General features: G+C 49.7%; 2 protein-coding genes across 2 annotated transcripts in view; both read right to left on the bottom strand.

The window, feature by feature from the left end:
• Positions 1–19,190, bottom strand: part of LOC119096345 (putative signal peptidase complex subunit 2) — a gene marked incomplete in the record, with an annotated part of 123,891 nt that overhangs the window by 48,270 nt on the left and 56,431 nt on the right.
• Positions 12,724–18,848, bottom strand: LOC119096343 (CCR4-NOT transcription complex subunit 9). Its single transcript, XM_037219190.1, has 6 exons — positions 18,318–18,848; positions 15,961–16,155; positions 15,340–15,447; positions 14,085–14,223; positions 13,574–13,721; positions 12,724–12,911 (listed from the first exon to the last, which is right to left on the bottom strand). The coding sequence occupies exons 1-6, from the start codon at positions 18,423–18,425 to the stop codon at positions 12,734–12,736; spliced, it is 876 nt and encodes a 291-aa protein (XP_037075085.1). The 5' UTR covers positions 18,426–18,848; the 3' UTR covers positions 12,724–12,733.

Here is a 19,190-nt window from a genome sequence, read left to right as displayed (position 1 = left end):
CGGCAGTATCACGCCACCACCATCGCGGTACGAGCGCATGTAAAAGTAGCGGTAGGCTATACTTTCATGTTACCGCTTGCAGGCTGCATGTGCATGTTTTAAGCATGTGAATAGGGCGGAGAGGCTCGTATTAGATCTTCAATATCTCAGCCGTGAATTTATCATCCATTCGACGTTTTTGTTCGCCCTCTCAAATTTTGAGAGCAGGAAAATCATCAAAACGCACGCCACGGTAAAAGGGTAAACGAACACTTATCGCGGGCTAGTGGCCTGCGCTTTAAGTTTTTCGCTTCGTGCTTCTTCCTGGTCAGCTGTAAATGGCGGATACCGGTGGACTTAGCTCAACTCAAGCTGTGTCGGCGAGCTTCGGGCGCTCGGTATATTTTACATGGTGTTCCACTGTTCGGAGCCAGCGCTTACCCAATATCCGTAAATAAAACCAAGAGCATGTCGCCAGTCTTCAAAATAGCGAGGTATGCTACTACCATATTAACTATTACTTCCCACTATGTACTTGCGGCTACTGAAAACATGATTCCCACCGTGTACTTATGGCTACTGAACACCTAAAAATCCAGGTCCATTTGAAGTTTACTAATAGGTTGCCTCCGTAAGTCAAAGTTCGTGCGAAGGCCGTCCCATTGCGACCGTTTCCAAAGCCATGCCTTCGCTCACTCATGTGTTGCCTCCGCCGCTGGACTGACCTTTGCGTGGCCGGTCAGCTATGTTTTGAGCGATCGACCCGTGTTCCAGTCCCATTTTAACCTGATCCCTACGGTAGCCATCAATCTGCTTTGCGCGTCGATGGTGACTCCGTGCATGTCCCGGGTGGTTTTTACAATTTGGGCGGTTGTGGGGATGGATATCAGTGGGATTTGTCTTCCGTTCGCAGGGCTGTTGTCGAGCATATCGTCAGCGTTTTGAAAGGAAACCGGTTCAGCAATGTTGGAAATGCTCAATTGAACCGTCCCCTGACATATGCTAATGCCTATGCAGCCTGCTCCGATCGCCTGATGTGCTATCGGCTTGAAGTTAACCAAGTGTCGGCAATGAAGCTCACAGTTGACCGCGCTATTTTCAACCAAAAATTTGGCAAAAGTCCGTGGAACTGAAGGTGTTTTCGAGGTTGCTTTTTCTGGGATCAAAGGAAACGTGAAAATCCTAAAAAAGAAACGGTTGCATTCGTTCGGAAGCTGTAAGAGCGTGAAATAAGCCCGCAGCCAGGCAAGACCCGTGCGATTGTTCTCTCAACATTACTGCACGTGCACCACATGCCGACGAAACAAAACACAAGTCGCTTTTCAAACGGAATACGTTTATGCGTTATGGTGTGCGGTGGGTCGAGCACCTGCTTTTTAGTGAAAAATGTGATTAGTTGTGTTCTGAACATACACAATGCACAACTTACCATGCAAGTTCACAACCAAAAGATTTGTTCCATATGCGTAACAAACAGCCCAAATGAAAGGTTAACCGGTAATCACGTTCATGTCTTAGTTGTGTGTCCTTGGCTTGAAACATCAGGGTCATTTTCTTTCAGTTGTGTGTAGGCCAGTAGCCGTCTTAAAAACGTGGGTGTGGGGGAGGGAGAAACTAATTTGGAGTGGATGTAATCAACCTGCCTAATATTCTGTGAATGTTGGAGTGCCATGGCGTCCATGGGACCCACGTTCGTGTGTGCGTCTCTGAAAAGGCATCTCTAACACCCTCCTGTTAAAAAACTATGTTGGTGAAGTAATGCGATATGCATTTGTGAGCATGTTGAAAGAGCATTAAAAAAGTGATTGCTGCCCGTGTACCAGGCAGCGTAACACTTCTTCCAGGTGGTTTTGCCGAGCCAGAGGTCCGACAACCTAACCCCCCCCCCTGCCCTCTTTTTTCTCACCGGATTTAGCCCACTTTATTTTGATCGAATGTAAGATGCGTTCTTAATCCTTGTATAAATTATAAAAGCTTTTAATTCAAGCAGTAAAGAAGTCATGCAGGGTTGCATCAAGGGAGCAGACACAGGACACATGCGTCTCTTCTGATCGGCCTGTGAAGGCACCCATTTAGAGGCCACCTTAGGGCGCCGATGTTGCTCTTCTATGGCGGTCATGAGAGGAGGCACGCATTTCGGTTGTGGGGACGGGGACGGGGTTAGCCATGAAGGACTTAGGTCATTCCCATATTCCAGGGCTTCTCACTTTAACCTCACAAACCATTGCGGTTCTGATGGCGCTGGGTATGTGAAATTTGTTGCTTCGCTTGTCCGCTCAGCTGTTATGATGTGCACCTGGTGGTGAGATCAGCCACGAATTTTTGTTATGAGAGTGGTATGAGACACTACTACGCAGAAGGATTAAAGGAGATAGTCCCTGCGTCATGATCACCTTTTGCCCACGCTTTTTGTAGGATTCCAACCAAAAACGTTGGGAGGGGGGAAGCCAGCATTGGGGGGGGAGCAATTCCACGTTGGGAGGCCAGGGTACTCACAAAAACTTCAAATCGACACCCGTGCTACAACTCATAAAAAGGGCTAAAAGCGCAAAAAAAAACATGTCAATTCTCCTCTCTTTCAAACAGGCTGACCTCCAAAGTTTAATCAGCCATGTAAGCACGCCGTAACGTCGTCGTATGACACTGCTGTCTTTAAACAGGATCTGATCTAAAAGCTAGTCAATATTTCCAGCCTGAGATATCAAAACATCAAGCTTCAAAGTCCATTGTATCTGGGGGGGGGGGGGGGGCGGGAAGATCCAAAGCCCACAGGGTAGCGTCGCGTTGCCGCCGTACAGGTACAGGACAGATTTATGTAAATGGGGCGTCATTAGAAAATCCGTTATTGCTCCCAGCCTAGCCTTCCAAAAACACCAGAGTCAAAGCCAAAACCCAAGGTCGAATTCAAGGTTAATGAACGGGGAACCGCGCACCACTGCTGTATGAGATTGATCTCTATAAATACGGCGTTATTAGAAGGCTTGCAGTCGATTCCAACCTGCAATATCAAAACGTCAATGTTCGAAGTCCACTGCAGTGGCAAAAAGCTCAAAAAGCAAATTATAAAGATTAAGTGACAGGCTAGCGTTGCATTGCGCTATATGGCACACATTTGTACAAAAAGGCGTCATTGGAAAGCCCGTTGTACATACCACGAATTCAGCATCGAGTTCTGATTCCGCCTGAAATGAGCTTGTAGGTCAAACACAGCCCGCTGACATGGGCGTAGGAACGTTTGAAAAAGTGGGGGACGGGGCAAGCCCAGAGTGTACTTCCGGATGGTTGTTTTTCTGGAAAGCGAGCCCGATGACCGGGGGGGGGGGGGGGAGGAGAAGAGTAGGGTAAGGGTAGAGGTTGTTATCGCTCTTTATTCAAATACTATGGCTGCTATGCTAGACATGCTTCTAGAGCTGTTTATCACTGGTGCACAATCTTGCCTATTCGACGCATCTGTCATTTGGCAAATAAGGCTATTCAGCTTCCCTAGATTGTTCTTCCATTTTAACATTGTCTTTCCTGGGGAGGCAAAATTCCACGAGCGGGTAGGCATTTTGGGTCATTAAGGAAGCATCTGCCACCACAGTCTAGATACCAAAATAAGGCCTGGATATACGGTGGTGAGAATTTTGAAAGTGGATCAATGGCTCACAGTGCGACAGATTTTGCATGCGCCTGCATTTCGCTCGCTGCTTTTCAAGAGATAAGACTTGTCGCAGCATTTTAGGTGGAAACCAATTCGGGAGCTTGAACTGCTAGAAACAATGTGACAAAAACCATAAAACTGGAGATTGTCTTTTAAGAATCAAGCCACATAATAACGCCCATCTGTCATATGCTCCTTATCTAGGCCCTGCTCCTGTCCGCCGTCGGTGGGCACTGCTCTGGCCGGATGTTCCACGCAAGACTGACTGCGAACTGATCGTGTGGCTACTTTGTTGCATACTTCTGGACCAGCGTTACTACTACATGGTGTATGAAACACGTGTTGGACACCTGCAACAGTATCTTTTTCCAAACTATCTTCCCTCACACCACACCACCGCAGAAAAATAACCTCCGGGAAGCTGTATGTTTAGGAGTGAATTGGCCCAACAGACACTTCATTGCTCATCATGCGACGTATATGACTTGATCTGCTTTTGTGTTTAGGCAGGGGCGCAGCCAGAGCCTTGCCAAGGAAGAACACAAGGTTGACAACAGCCCATTTTATGGCAACCCCCCCCCCCCCAAATCCATGGATATAGCTTACTTGTTAACAAGTGGCACAGTTTTCTTCGTTTTACTGCTATTTTTACCTTGTAACCAGAACAGAAACCAGGAGCTGCCGTGAGCTCAATTTTGTTTGTATTTTGAGGTCAATAAATTGCAGAAATCAGGCGTTGAACGACTGCATGGAATAAATCACCGGCGCTCTTAATTTACAATGGTTAGTTGACTCTCTAAACCGATAGAATTCAGAAGCTTTGTCAAAATGTTTTATCTGGGTTCTAAAAGACATTGAGGACATCGCAAGGGAAGATTGTAGATCGATATGTATGATCCAAATTTGAAGATGAAAAGTTGATTGCAGGTCGATTGGTCAACAACGTTGTGTCTCCAAACTGTTTATTGATTTTAACGTGAGTTCCAGTTACGAAGTATGAACAAGCAAACGCACGGCACGGCGGCTCCGGGCCGACTCTCTTGTAACGCCCGACAGTGGCGCCACTCGCGGTGCGCCCATGAACTACAACCACGATGTCGAGGCTACGATGCAACGAACAGTATGCATTAACATGGCCAAGCCATGTTTGCCTGAGAATGTCCACCATTCAGTCAGAATCGATTAGTGATACAATTTATGTACCGTGTTTTTTAACATGCTCGCTCGCAAATCTTAGCAACAAAAACCTCGACGCCAGGCGTTGCAGCCTCCATAGTCCGCGGAACGTCAGCCCAGCAGCCAACATTTAGCCTTCTTCTTCGTTTAGCCTTCTAACTTCGTCCCACCGGTGGACGTAGACGATGACGCTGCTGAAATGATTACCTTTGAACACTTAAACCGACTAGTGATGCAAGCTGTGTGACGTAATTTTGAACTACCGCAGTCGAAAATTTTAGAAACACAAGCCTCGACCCCAGGCGTTGCAGTCTCCGTTGGCCGCGCAGCGTCACCCTGGCAGCTAATATTAAGTTGTGGCCAACGGGTGGACGAAAGTGATAACGCTTCTGAAGAGTATCTCCTTGGACGGTTCATGACATTACATCTTACATTTAGAAGGCAGCATGAGCGCATATTTCACGCATGCAATTTTTAGACCGATGAAAAGAACGGATTCGCCATTAAAGCACCGTGAAGCGGGGCTGGAATCTGGGGCTTGAACTGGAAGAGTTAAGGTAAAATCTCTATTTTTTGTGTTTTCGAAGCTATTTATCTATCCAGACGACAAATTAACACGGCGCCCGCCGTCTGGTGGCACTTGCAGTGGCTGAAGCGGTTCGGTTTTACGGAAGCTGTAGCCCATGCTATCCTTATCCTTGCTCTCGAGGTTTTGGGCAGGCATGTTAAGACCTTTTAATGTGATTTGTTTCACCAATCCATTCTGAAATAAATAAACGCTCTCAGGCACACATGACATGACCTTGCTGAATTTTAAAATTCATTTTGACCCACCCTATTCAACAATAATGAGACCCCCACTCTACTCAACAATGATAAGACCCCTTATTTCTTTTCAGGCAAAGGACCTCTTGAGCAGAACATCAGGTGTGCATTACTGCTTTCGGTCAAGTGCTGAAGGACCATTCCGTCCCATCGCGAAGAGTCTTCTGGCTTTTATTCTAGTGGCACGGGGCGGGATCTCCTGGTCGATCCGGAGGGCATTAGCAGGGTATATCATATCACGGTGCTCCCATCCCTGACACGGGAGGCCTTTTGACCCGCGCAGTTAGCCCCAGATCAGCACAGGAACCCTCATTGACGTAAGAAAATCCCTGATCACCGCAGGTAGTCCGATATTGTCACACAGATTCCAGTTCCATGTTTTTTTGTGTGTTCTTCAGAGATATTGAGTTCTCCCTGACTGTACATTGTAGATGAAATGGGGTTCCTTGTGTTAACATGGCTAATCCATGTTCGTCTTACAATGCTCAAGATCCTGTCAGAGCTGATAAATGATAAGAAAACTACGTAATATGATGCTGAGCATGCATGCTCGCAAGTCATAGCAATAACAGCCCAACAGCCTCGACGCCCGGCGTTGCAGTCTCCAGGCCGTGCGGCGTGGGCCGTGCAGCGTGGGTCGTGCGGCGTGGGCCTTGCGGCTATAACACTAAGCAATGGCCATGAGCAAGCGAAAAAAATGACACATTTTAAGAGAGATGGCTGGTAAACTACGTAAATCGGCATGCATGTTTATTGCGGTGCAAAAGTAAGCCAAATGCAACCTTAATTTAAAAAGTGTGAGGGGGTGGCAGTTGACTTTGCTGGCTCCCCACCTTGAAAAGTGGGGAGGGGGCGTGACCCCCTGGCCCCCCTGTTCCTACGCCCATGCCCATTGTCCAAAGCAGGCCCATTCTGCTATACCTCAAACAGATTGACCTCCAGAGGTCAATTGACCAAAGGAAGCACGCTGCACGGCCGCTGTATAGCACTGATGTCTTTAAATGGAGCCCCGCCTGAAAGCCAGAAATAAATTCCAGCCCGGAAGCTCGAAATGGTAGGCTTTACGTAAGCTAATTGTCGTTTGTAGTAAAATAGAATTGAAAAAGAACAAGCTTTCAAGGTCAAATGAGAAGGTAGCTCTGCATTGTCGCCGCATCGAGCGAATTTGTATAAATTGAGCGTCATTAGAAAGCCCGTTGTGTATTTCAACCACGAGTTCCAGAACCACTAGAGCCAAAGGTGAAGGCAGTGTTCCACATTTCTAGGGAAATTTGAACTCAAATAGCCATCTTGAAGATCGTTCGGTGTGGTTCACAGCACGGACTTTCTCAAGATTTAATCCTTCTAGTTTGTGAGCTACACGCCGCAAAGATGAAGAGGCTTTCTAGGGTACGCTATTACAAGGTCACACTAGCGTTGTTGACGTCACAATAACACCGTTTAAATCCTGTCATTCCATGAACTATGTCACGGTCAAGACCAAGTACGATATGATGGTGCAGTCGTTCATATCTGGCGTCCGTGGGCAATATTTCCAGGTACAACTGCCGTCAATTGGCCCACAATCAGTGTTGTGTAAGATGCGAAGACGTAATGAAACAACGACGTATCAAGGACCATATTTGCCAAACAGAGATATTGTGTTGGTGTGGAGCATGTAATAGCGTACGAATAGTTATCAGTTGGCTTGTTTCATCGTATCGGACGCTTGCTCGAATATCTTCAAGTTCGAAACATTCCCTTTGGGAACGGCGCACTAACGCAGAACGTGAATACAAGAAGACAACGTAGTGAATATATTGAAACAGGCATCATGTACATAAAACAAGCTCACTTATAACTATCGGCATATTAATGGAAAGTACCGCTCTAGACAGCACAGTCCTCTGCTTAGTAAATATGCTCCTCAATGCGTCATGGTTTGATTACGTCATCGTACCTTGCACAACGTTGATTGAGAGCTAATTGACGGCCGTTATATCTGGAAATCGCGCTCACGAACGTCAGATATGAACGCCCCGATAATTATAGTTCGCTTGACCTTGATCACCGCATAGCATATGGAATGGCAAGACCTGAATGACGCTATTATGACGCCATCCATGCCAAGGTGACTTTAAAATACTCTCCCCGATATACCTTTCCTACTTTTCAGGGGCGCGTAGCTCAGAAACTAGGAAGGCTTGGGTCTTCAGTTATATATTTATTGGTCTTGATCGTCACACAACTAATGGAATGAGAGATTTGAATATCGTTATTATGACGTCGTAAACGTCTAAGTGACTGTAAAATATTCCCCCCATTTTCATGGGTCTGTAGATCAAGAACTAGGGGAGTTCAGGTCATAAAAAGAGCAGGGCTGTGAACTGCACCGAAATGTCTTCAAGATGGCTAGTTAAGTTCAAATCCTCACTCGGACGTGGCGCACTCCCTTTTAAAGGGTGTACCAGCAAAATGGTTTTTGTTCTGCGGTAAGAAATAGCATAACGTTCACACACGGGTACTCATAGATCGCATACCTCGCGTTCGTTCGCAGCTCCACATGTATCCGGCCGTGGCCGGTGAAACCGCGTTAGACACGCGAGGCTCCACCTGTCACCGGGCGTAACCGATGGAGCCGCGTTAGACACGCGAGGCTCCACCTGTCACCGGGCGTAGCCGGTGGAGCCGCGTTAGACACACGAGGCTCCACCTGTCGCCGGGCGTGGCCGGTGGAGCCGCGTTAGACACGCGAGGCTCCACCTGTCGCCGGCCGTGGCCGGTGGAGCCGCGTTAGACACGCGAGGCTCCACCTGTACCCGGCCGTGGCCGATGGAGGCGCGTTAGACACGCGAGCTTGGCTGCCGGTCAAACACGCCGCTGGCCAGACGTCCGCGCCGCACGGCAACTCCAGACACTGGCCGCGGTCTTCATGCGATCGCCGTTGGCAAGCCCCCTGGCGTGGCGCTCAATAGAGCACGCCCCTAGCGATGCCTGTCGTGGCGACGGTGGACACTTGGGCTGTAAAGCCGGCCAGCGACACCCATCATCGGCGACCACAGCACGGCCCCCCTTAAAGTGCAGAAATAAGTGTTCCTCTTCGGTTGGCTCGGTTGGTATATCAGTGAACTCCTCACCAGAAGACCCAGGTTCGAATCCCTCCAAATCGAAGGAGAGAATTTGGGTTGCTGCGCGTACATGGCAAACAGCCAAACATCATCCAGTCCTTTTAAGCTGCGCCCGGCCAGTGGTCTGAGGGAGCCGCATCCGGCCGGGGTACCCGGCACCCGGCGAGAGGCATTGACATCCTCGGGCCAACCTCCAATTCTACACCTGAAATATACGTTCCAGTCTTATTTTGGGACAATACGAGCTGATTTTTAAGGACTTTCGAAAGAATTGTTTCACAGCGGTCGTTTTTGCACGCCCAACGCCCGACGTCTGGTGCACCTCCTGCGACCAACACCGTTTCATTTGATGAAAACTGAAGTCACCTTATCGGTATGCAAGGATCCCATGGTCCTTATCGGTATCCCAATATCGCAAGCGTGCAGACTCAAAGCTGTCTAGATTTAATTAGTTTCAGTAGTCGATTCTATAAAGCGATTGACGCTCTCGGGCAAACAGGATTGGTCCTTTTTAAGTTTTGAGCTCCTTTCGATTTACTCCTTTAAACACTTATGAGGCTGTTCTTTCTTACTGAGCAAGGAGGAACTTGTTTACCTGGCTTGCAACTTGTAAGTAGAAACACTGTTACGATCAATCTGCACAGCGAAGGACACTGACATGACGGGTGTTTCACTCACCAAACGTTTGAACTGAATCGGGAGATGGTCGCCTTCCCCTCAGAGGCACAGCAGCACGGAGCAGTGTACGCTAGGAGCACAGCAGGCTCGCAATGCAGGTCCATTGACACGAACGGGGAAAATACATTTCCAGAAGGAGGGCATCCGCCGAACGCTCGCAGCAACACCAAATTTCCATCATGCATTGGCATTGGCAAATTTGGCATGATATGCAAATTTGAGGTTTTGATCCGTCAATGTCATTTACCTAAACCAGGTAAAGAGGTCAATTTCTAAAAAAACTTTGACCACGCATAATTCCATTTTAAGAATAAACAAGAAAATACTCGGTTTCCACTTTCGTGTGAACTTGATCTTTGGCATTCATATTTCTTGATGACGCACGGAAAGTGGACGTCACGACGCCACTATGATACCCAAGTTGTTCCCTTTACCTGGCCAACAAATAAAAGGCAGGGGTTTCCTTTCACGTGACCTTGACCTTTGACTTTGGGTTTTTGTGGATGTGACGAGACGTCACAACAATAAGAATGACGGCCTTTTTTAAACATTGCTTTGATAAGCAAATAAATAGTAGGGCACACGAGTTTTGACCAAGCGTTGGCCTGTAGAGGTTGAATTAAGTGACTTATTGAGATTAAGTGGTTAAGTGCGAAGAAAGCATTGCAAATTCGTGATTATCTCGTTGGGTTTGCTCTTGGGAGGCTGCTTTTGGAAATCCGAACTCGATACTGAATTCGAACGAGTGCGACGTTTACTTGTCGGACATTAAGTTTTGACTCTCTACGGGTACTTAAAATCTGCCTTGAGTTGGGAAAAAGGAGCCCCCTATTACTTGGGGTGAAATATACTCCAGCCCCCCGCCCTGTCTGCCGGCAGGGGGACAACCGCTCCCCTGTCCCACCCGCTGCGCCGACCCTTCCAGTCCAGCTGTTGGACCAGCCACTTAGCAACCTGATTTTGTAAATAGGCACCTTTGGTACGCGCTTCTAAATTATACATTTAAAAGCATTGCCAAAATGTTGCGTACCCTTGGTCTATTTCACGTCTGTCCGAGGAATCGCGACCGGCACGGGCTTGTTAGCGAAATGACCTTGAACTACGCTCCCCTCACTGGAAAGTAGCATGATCCCAACATATTTGACTTCAAGAAGGCGCTCTAGTAGAAGACCCATCACACCCATCATCCCATCCGATCCACACCCAATCACCAGCCGACAGCGACGATTGGGGGTTGGCGACAAGGCTTCCAGTGAACGGACCAGTCGCCCCAACGGACATGGCCGCAGTCCCACATGAAGGACCACACCGGCCGTTCGGTGTCGCAGATGCCACCGGCAACAGCAACGTCAAGACGAACAGCGGTCCATTTATTTTAGCAAAAAATCCACCCACGTAATCATCTCCAAGTCACTTGCCGGGCACAAGAAGCCCGACCATATCATGTACATTTGTCGGCGGTCTGTCCCAAAATGCGTGACCGACGGCCCTGAACATCTGACGTCACCAAGTCACGACAGGCGCGACACTGCACTACACTGCCGCCACAAACTGAATGGAGGCCTGGCGTGCCGCGCCTGAACAATCGCGACGGGGGCCGATCTGGATTCGCTCCAGCCCCCTGCCTCAACGCCACACGGCGGCGACATGCTTCATGAGGCGACCGATCCATGCACCAAGGAGCTGCGCCCGGCGGATCGGAGCGACACGCGAGTGCGCCAGCGCACCTTCAGAATCTCGCCATCTGTCTGCCGTTTCAGCGGAGACCGGCCGGGCGGCGCGCGGTCCGCCGAACAAGACGCTGCACGAACCGGCTCGCGCTGGCGACTACCAGCAGCTGTAGAAAGAGGACAACGCAGGGCGTTCCGGGCAGCCCAATCACCTGATAAATAACCCATCTGCTGGCCGCCCGGACCTGGAGTGGCCCAGGGAACTCCTCTTCTGAGCTCTCGTTAACTACGCAAACTGCCAACGGACACTGCGTACAAACACTGCCAACCTCATCGCACTTCATCACACCACTGCCGGTATAGATAAGCACGCCCAGCACTTCACACGCCAGTGTTGGACCTAATTGGTACGAAATCTGAAATGCATGACATAACAACCAGGATAAACGGAACGCTATCCCAAAGAATGTTATCAGGTCTACCGAAATAGCATGTCAAGGAAGAGCCGGGAGCTTTTACTAACAAAATTTATCGTCTATTTTGATACACCCGAACACAAAAGATTGCGTTCGCTTCCTTTTAGCGTAGTTTTCATGCATTTCGGGTTTAGTACCAACTTAGGTCCCCGTCTCATAGTGCTATCATGTACATAAACGAACGCACGAAACCACGTAAGTGATACCGGCATTCACAGATGGCATTCCTCCTCGTTCGCGAACAGACATTTCCCTGCAATCAAAACGTGCCCAACGTCTCACTGTCGAGCCCATTTCACTGATCGGCCGCAATGGCAGCAGCGACCCGGCGAACAGAGCGGACAGTGCAGACGATCATCACGGCGGCACGACAGCGGACGCTGAGGGATGGGCACATGGAGGCGAACTCCCGGCGGAGGGCAGACGGAGAGGCAGACAGAAAGGCGCAGCGGTGGAGCGACCGGGTCAGATATGAATCGAAACACGGCAGGCAAAAGATGGACCTGATAGGCCGTCCACGGCATGTTATGGAAGGTCCCGAATATGCCAAACTTAGTGCACACATGAAGTGCATTTTGATGAGAGCTGTCCTTAGCCTACTGCAGACAGGGTAATGCCAATGCAAGGAGAGCAAACGGATCTTGGCAAGCGGACAGATGACGCACACGTTGGCAACAAGATTCAGCAAATCGCCAACTGTCCTAAGCAAGGCGGATGCAACACGCAGGCATGGTCGCAAACTCGCAGAACGTCCAGAGTCCGGAAAAGGTTGGCGGCATTCCACCAACAACGCTGACGACGTGGCAAGCACGTTCTGGCACCACTGCACACATGCGAGTCGTCGCCATCGAGCTGTGACCAACCAGTCTTGACGTGTGGTCACCGGCCTGCGCGACGCGACGGCGCTACACCGCGGTTCTCAGCACGCTGAACTTGAAACGCAGAGCAAGACACGCGCCCATTGGACAGGGGCCATTGAGTGTCACCGGTATCGGCCCCCCGGTCCTGAGGTCCCTGCACACGCTGCTCTCTCCTCACCGCACCGCACGGGCACCGACATCGCTGACCGCTTCGCCAACCGCACCAGATGCACAGCGTTCGCGCCACCCCGACGTCGGGGGGGCGGGGGGGGGGCGGGGGACGTGGCGGTGGCGCCGCCTGGTGGCGGTCGCGCGCCGTCTACTGCGCCGCCTTCAGCGCGGCGCCGGCCGGCAGGCGCGCCACGTCGCCGGCTGACTCCTCCAGGTTCTTGAGCAGCATGTTGAGCCAGTGGCGCACAGACTTGTCGTCCAGGCACGCGTCGAACGTGTCGCTCTTCAGCTGGTCCGGCAGGCAGGAGCGCAGCGCCACGCGCGCCCTGCCGGCGACCGTGACGGGTCACGCCGGCGTCCCAGGGGCGGTATGGGCGTGCGTCACGCGTCACAAATGGTCCGAACTATCCCATGTTGACCCCAACCTATTGGACAAACATGAGCTGGCTATCGAAAGCCCTTACAGGGCCTGGACACGGCCACTCGCGGTGAGGCCTCCTTGTTCTGATCGGGGTCATTGGGCACCCCAGGTCGGCATCGAACGCGATGAAAAACACGCGAAAAGACAGCTGAACACATCGCGTCCGCCATTCGACACGATAATGATAACGGTTTAAGCTTTAGGGCGCGCCGACTGCAATGGTCACATAGCGCCCACGTCACTCGACACGAGATCACACCCGAGCTGCCCCCGCCGCAAGGCACGCGGCCCTCATCCGCCGCCCCTCCGCTGTACGGCGCTTCACAATGCACCGCAACAGCGCGCCGCACACGACTGATTCAAAGTTCAGAGAGCTGGAGCGAATGGCCGCTCTTGACGACCAGGCCTTGGCGACGCAACGCACCGTTCACACGCACATCGACACCCAGCCACTATGACGGGCACGGAGCCGCAGAGTCGGGGATGGCAAAGTCCCAGAGTCGGGCGCCTAGTTCGCCCCGTCTCCCCCCCCCCCCCTCCGCGCGCGCGCTCCCGTCGCTCGCTCACCTGGCGTTGTCGGAGAGACGCAGGTAGCAGCGGATGACATGCTTCAGCAGGCGTGCCGACTTCTCCTTCTCCAGGTTGATGACCATGTTGCCGAGAGTGATGGCCACGTGGGAGAAGCGGTCGTACGTCTGACAGATGTGCGCGAGGCCTGACGGCGACGGCGTGAGGCGAGGTGAGGTGAGGTGAGGTCTAGCCTCTTCTCGTACTCGCGGGCCACTCAGCTGTGTTTGAGCCGGGAAAGGCACGTGGATGCAAAGTGTGACAATGAGTTAATCCACCATCATTGCGACATAAAATGGCGAAAAATGTTCGAGTCGTGTGACACGCTCATGATACTCCTTTACCGTACCCTATGAAACATCTATACGCCCATGTCACTCCCTCCACCATGCACCAGGCACCTCCTCGCAGAGCTGTGGTGTCACCACAAGGTTGGCAAATTCGCAGCTTATCAGTCTGAAATGCGCGTGCTGGCTTACGCTAAACGTGGTAACAGGGCCAGAATACTTACCGGTCTCATCTAAAAGGATCTTTTGCAGGATGAACGTGGCGACGGTCTTGCTGAGCTCTGTTCCGTACTCCATTATCCTCAGACACAGCGGGATGATCTCGGTGGTCAGCAGGAAATTGATCACCTCCTGCTCATCGGTCTGCGCGGCGCACATCAGAGTTGTCACGAAAAGCTACCGTGCGTCTGACGGCACGCCATTCTCACCGCCCCCGACAAACTTTCTCACAAATCAATGCGCTGAGCGCATCCGCCCTTATATAATATCAAGTATTATGTAATAACAAGCATCACTTTTCATGCCATGCTGCAATAAAATGCAGAATGTGCACTGGCTGCCTCTTCCGTGCATGATGATGGGTGGTGAGATTGGTCAGCCATGCTATTAAATCTTTAGGTATAAAGTCCTGGGCAGGATACTGAACCCACAATTTTATCACACTACAAAGTTCAACGTCACCGAGTACAGAAGTGTTACATCCATGGGAGTGTGAAGGTGGACATCTCGCATCGAGCATCCGTATACACGCTGGGTTAACAGTGCACACTGGACTGGACACCAGCCCGCTATTTTTTGTTGATAAATAATGGAAGTATCATTACTTTATACAGCACAATTATTCGGCTCCGTTGCTTTCCTCCCCGGTTCAACCTCTATCGGCACATGACATTGTTAGGTTCTGATGGTCATGGACAGTTCCGGCTCTAAAATGGTGCACAAAATCAGTTTGCCACCCAGGGCGCTGAATTTGCGATGCTGACAGTGCAATGCACGAAACTTCCAGTCAAGTTTTGTTACCACATGCCAGCACCTGTGAGACCGTCACGGGATATTTTGCAATATCACCATATCGAGAGCTTCCCAAGCAGCTAATTAACGAGTGCTTGAGATCCGTTTTCTAAGTGCACTTCAAAACTTTTTTAAAAGGTCGCATGGACTTCACTAAAAGGCAATTTGCAAGGAGACAGTATCCAGCCTTATTCACCACAATGTTAAGAAAGCTGACGCTTTTAAGACAAGCGGCCCTAGTGAGTCAATGACACGGAATGTTCACAGTGCAGCACAGCGAAGCGATTTGAAGGGATGACAGCGTTCTCCGTGGGGCACTGTGTGACTTACCGTTCTCTTCAATCGTAACCCATGTGATCAGAAGGCAGCAAATGCTACTGTCCTGTCTCTGCAAAAAAGGACGACAGCCGAGCGGCTGCTGCTGCCCGAGACTATCCAAGGTCAAAGCCCCAGCCTCAGGTCACTGACCTTAACCAGGGCACCGATCACGCCCAGACTGGTCAGCCGCAGGTACTCGAATGGCTGCGTCTTGGTATTGGTTGTCAGAAACGGGTACAGGTATTGCGGAATCTGCGCCTGAAATATCCCAACCAAAGACAACCGTTCTTAACGCCTTCCAGTCGGAACGGCCCTGGCACCCCTCCGGGGGCCTGGGACCCCTCCGGGGACCTGGGACCCCTCCGGGGACCTGGGACCCCTCCGGGGACCTGGGACCCCTCCGGGGACCTGGGACCCCTCCGCAGACCTGGGACCCCCGAAAGATTAAGGCCGAGCTGACCTGACTGGGAACGAGCGCTGCGTCCTGCGGTCGCCCGTTCCAGCAGCCATTCTCATCAATCGGCTGAACACTGACCGGAAGCGGACACAAATGTGCGTATCAAAATGTAACTGCGCGCAGCAATCAACCAACACCACACTCGACCGAGCTCATTCGCGACGCCGTCGCGCTCTGATTGCCTTGCACGAGAACGGAAGATCGCAAAAAGCGATGAAACGCACGCAAAAACAGCATCTGTCTGCTGCGACACTCAACATTCTGCAGCTGCCAAGTCGCTTGGCCGAATCCAGCCCGCGGCGCGGCGCACTTACGCCGAGAAAGGCCGAGCGCGTATCCGGGTGGGAGGCGACACACTGCAGCAGCGCCAGCGCATTGCAGACGCGGTTGCTCTGGCTGGCGGTCAGCGTCGGAGGGTTCATGTAGCTGTAGATGCTGACAATCTCATGCAGGAGTGCGGCGATCACGGCGCCCGTGTGCCACAGCATCGGCGCCAGGTCAGGCACCACCTGTTGGCCGAGGCACGGCGCGTGCTCAGTGGGCGCGCGGCTCAAGTACTGACCACGCCGGCGAAACTGTGGGGGGATACCATAAAGCACTGTTTCATATCAAATGTCTCCATAATTCCCCCACAAGGCATGAGCAAAGTAGGGTTAGCAGCAGCCTGTTGAAAAAGTTCTCTGCCGACCAGTTTCACCGGTTAAAACTGCCTGACAAGCAGCAACAGTGCCAGTAACCAGCAGAGACTGATGACACAGATGTTGCAATTTCGTTCATTGTACAAAAAACACGACACACACGATATAAATGCAATGTTCTGCATGCCATTTTGCCAACAACCTCTGACAGAAGGCAATGCCCAGCACTGTATGGCTCAGCTTACATAGCTATGGTCTTACAACTCAACTTACTGCTCAACTGTATGCAGCAAAACCAAAACATCCACCATGTTTGATGGTGAACTCAGCAGGACCTTAATGGCGACCTTGGAGGGAGCTTTATGTCATCAAAAATGTTTCTGAGATCCTTATGGTGGGCAGGGATTCTGGAACAAGACTTCTAGGCAATGTGACACCAATGGTATGTCAGTGCCATGTCATGTTCTTTTTTTTACTGGCTCATATGTGGCTGGAGATTCCATGAGATGACAAATATGATATAGGTGCAGTTTTGCAAATGAGTTGAGGGAATGAATAGTGAAAAAGGCAAAATAAATCTCTAAAAACCATAACAAATGTGCTTCTCCATGAATATGGCCCACTTCCTTCCCAAACCTGAGGGGAAGGGCTAAAGCCAAAGTTAGCAGGGCTGAAGCTCTCCCCTCCCCTACCAACTGAACAATAGTTATACCCCTGCTGATCACATGTCCTCAGCCATGATAGAAAAATGAGCTTTTTGCCAAATAGCTTTTACATTATTTTCAAGATCTAAGATCTCATTCTCAACAAAAGACAGAATTTCAGTTTTTATTTCATGTGGGTGGCTAAGTTGAGAGGACACAACAATACTTGGGGGGCATAAATCCATATTGGGGGGAACAGAAATTTCACATTATAGAGTACAAATCAGCATCCCTGAGTCATAGCAACACAGAGTAACACAACATGATGCTACAGAGCAATGTAAAATATGTGTTATGAAGCATCTGGCGAGCCGGAATTACTCTTACCAGGATGTCAAGCCAGGAAACCAGAGCCAGATTGCACAAAACACATGTTAAGCTGTTATGTTAAACATACATATCTGGTGTATTGAGCTTGCAGCACAATTTTCAGCTCACACAGTAGTATAATAAGTACTCAGTATTCGGTGCACAATTGCCACCAGCTTCAACAAAAAGATATTCAGGGAGTTGTGAAAAAACTAGTAGTAAATCTGAGAGAAAATTAAAAATTAAGCATGATTAGGCTGGGCTTGAGTTTGGTTGCATGAGCAGAAGGTTCATAGCACCATTGTCATGTAGGCAGTGGCACACTGGGAAACTTTTTGGCAGACTAGCACCTCGGTATGGAAAAGATAGACAACCCAGGATTCTGTCATGATCAACAATGGTAACTTATAGTGCAGCATTGATGTTCAATAATTCACATTTTTAGGATATCAGTCACCTTAAATCATCATAAAATAGGAATAGTATATGGATATATTACAACCTAATTTTCAAAACATAATAATCATGATGTTAACAGCAGATGCCAGTCAAACATCAGACTGTCACAATGAAGGCACAGGCTCCAATGGAACATGGGTTTCAGGGGACAGAGTGGGCACATTGGTCAGGGTGATGGTGGCTAGGTTAAGTTAGGTTAGATTAGGCTAGGCTATGTTAGGTAACAGTAAGTTAGGTTAAGCTAGTCTGGCCCTTTTTCACTTTCCTTGAGAGACCATGTTGTCAGAGGAAGAACTTGTTCACTGCATCTTGCAATGGACACACATGGGTCAGGAGTAACACTATCTCTTTCAGGGTCACTCTGGCATGCTGTATGGAAATCAGTGAAGTTTGAAGGTTAGTGTACATTATATCTATATACATAAATATATACCTGTTTCAATTATTTACAATCTTTGCTACATTACAGAGCACCATTTATGTACAATGCTCTTTTATAATGTAAGATACCTATGCCTACCTAAAAAGGGGTTCTTCTGAAAATCATGAAAATATGCTTACCTCTCGCTTTTTGCTGAGAGCCAACAGTGCTTCTTCTCTGGTGTCAGCGCTGGTCAAGTCTTGAATCCATTGGAAAATCTTATCAGACTCCACCGATCCAGCAGACATGATTGCAAGAACTATGGATGAAGCCCTTGGTTAGCTGTTAGGATGCCCAAATGTATCTTTACGTGAACTGAAATTCAAGACTTCTTTTAGCTATGGCTGCAGCTAGAGCAGTATTTTAACAATTTGCACCAATTGGAAGATAATGCTGTCTATTGTCCAATCTGGACAACACTTAAACTGTCCAGTCTGTCCTGCAGAATTTCTTATAACGTCTCTCAAGGAAAAAGCTTCGAGCGTAACGGAAGGTGTACAGGTTCTTTCAGCGGCTCGGGTTTCTTCACTGGCCACTTCCAAATCTTCAAGAACTATTTTTGAGAATTGTCTCCAATTTCTCAGGTCGACAAGCCGACAACCATCACCTCTCTCCAAATCCTCGCTCCGCGCACTCCACGCACCCAGCGGCAACAATCCAGTGAACACAGATCACAGGCAGCCCCGAACACCTCTGAAGTACCAAAAAATGATGGAAACATTGCTGGCGACAACTATGAACCAAAAGCGACATGCGAATCTGACGACAATGACATTTGGAGACCTTTTCGAATACGATGTCACGTCATAGTAAGTAACAGAAATATTAGACATAATTCTATAAAAAATGAAAAACACTGTTCATTGGATTGCCTAGTTCGCTTTCCAGCCAATCCAGCAGCAGACTGATACCCGATTGCCAGCTGGATACTGCATGGCGTGACGATTGCCTCTAAATTTGGTGCGCAGGGCCTTCCCTAGCCAGTTTGTCCAACTGGGACCCATGTGGGTCCA

This window comes from Pollicipes pollicipes, unplaced genomic scaffold (genome assembly GCF_011947565.3).
Source record: "Pollicipes pollicipes isolate AB1234 unplaced genomic scaffold, Ppol_2.1 Scaffold_4295;HRSCAF=5057_pilon_pilon_pilon, whole genome shotgun sequence".
NCBI lineage: Eukaryota > Metazoa > Arthropoda > Thecostraca > Pollicipedomorpha > Pollicipedidae > Pollicipes > Pollicipes pollicipes.
This window is presented reverse-complemented; position numbering and strand designations above follow the sequence as displayed.

What these genes read in the sequence shown, in the direction of transcription:
- LOC119096343 (XM_037219190.1), bottom strand. Translation starts at nt 18,425, where the DNA reads ATGTCTGCTGGATCGGTGGAGTCTGATAAGATTTTCCAATGGATTCAA. An exon ending in TGATCGGTGCCCTGGTTAAG is followed by an intron (nt 14,224 to 15,339) that starts GTCAGTGACCTG and finishes TGCGCCGCGCAG; the next exon opens with ACCGATGAGCAGGAGGTGAT. An exon ending in CGTCTCTCCGACAACGCCAG is followed by an intron (nt 12,912 to 13,573) that starts GTGAGCGAGCGA and finishes GGTCGCCGGCAG; the next exon opens with GGCGCGCGTGGCGCTGCGCT.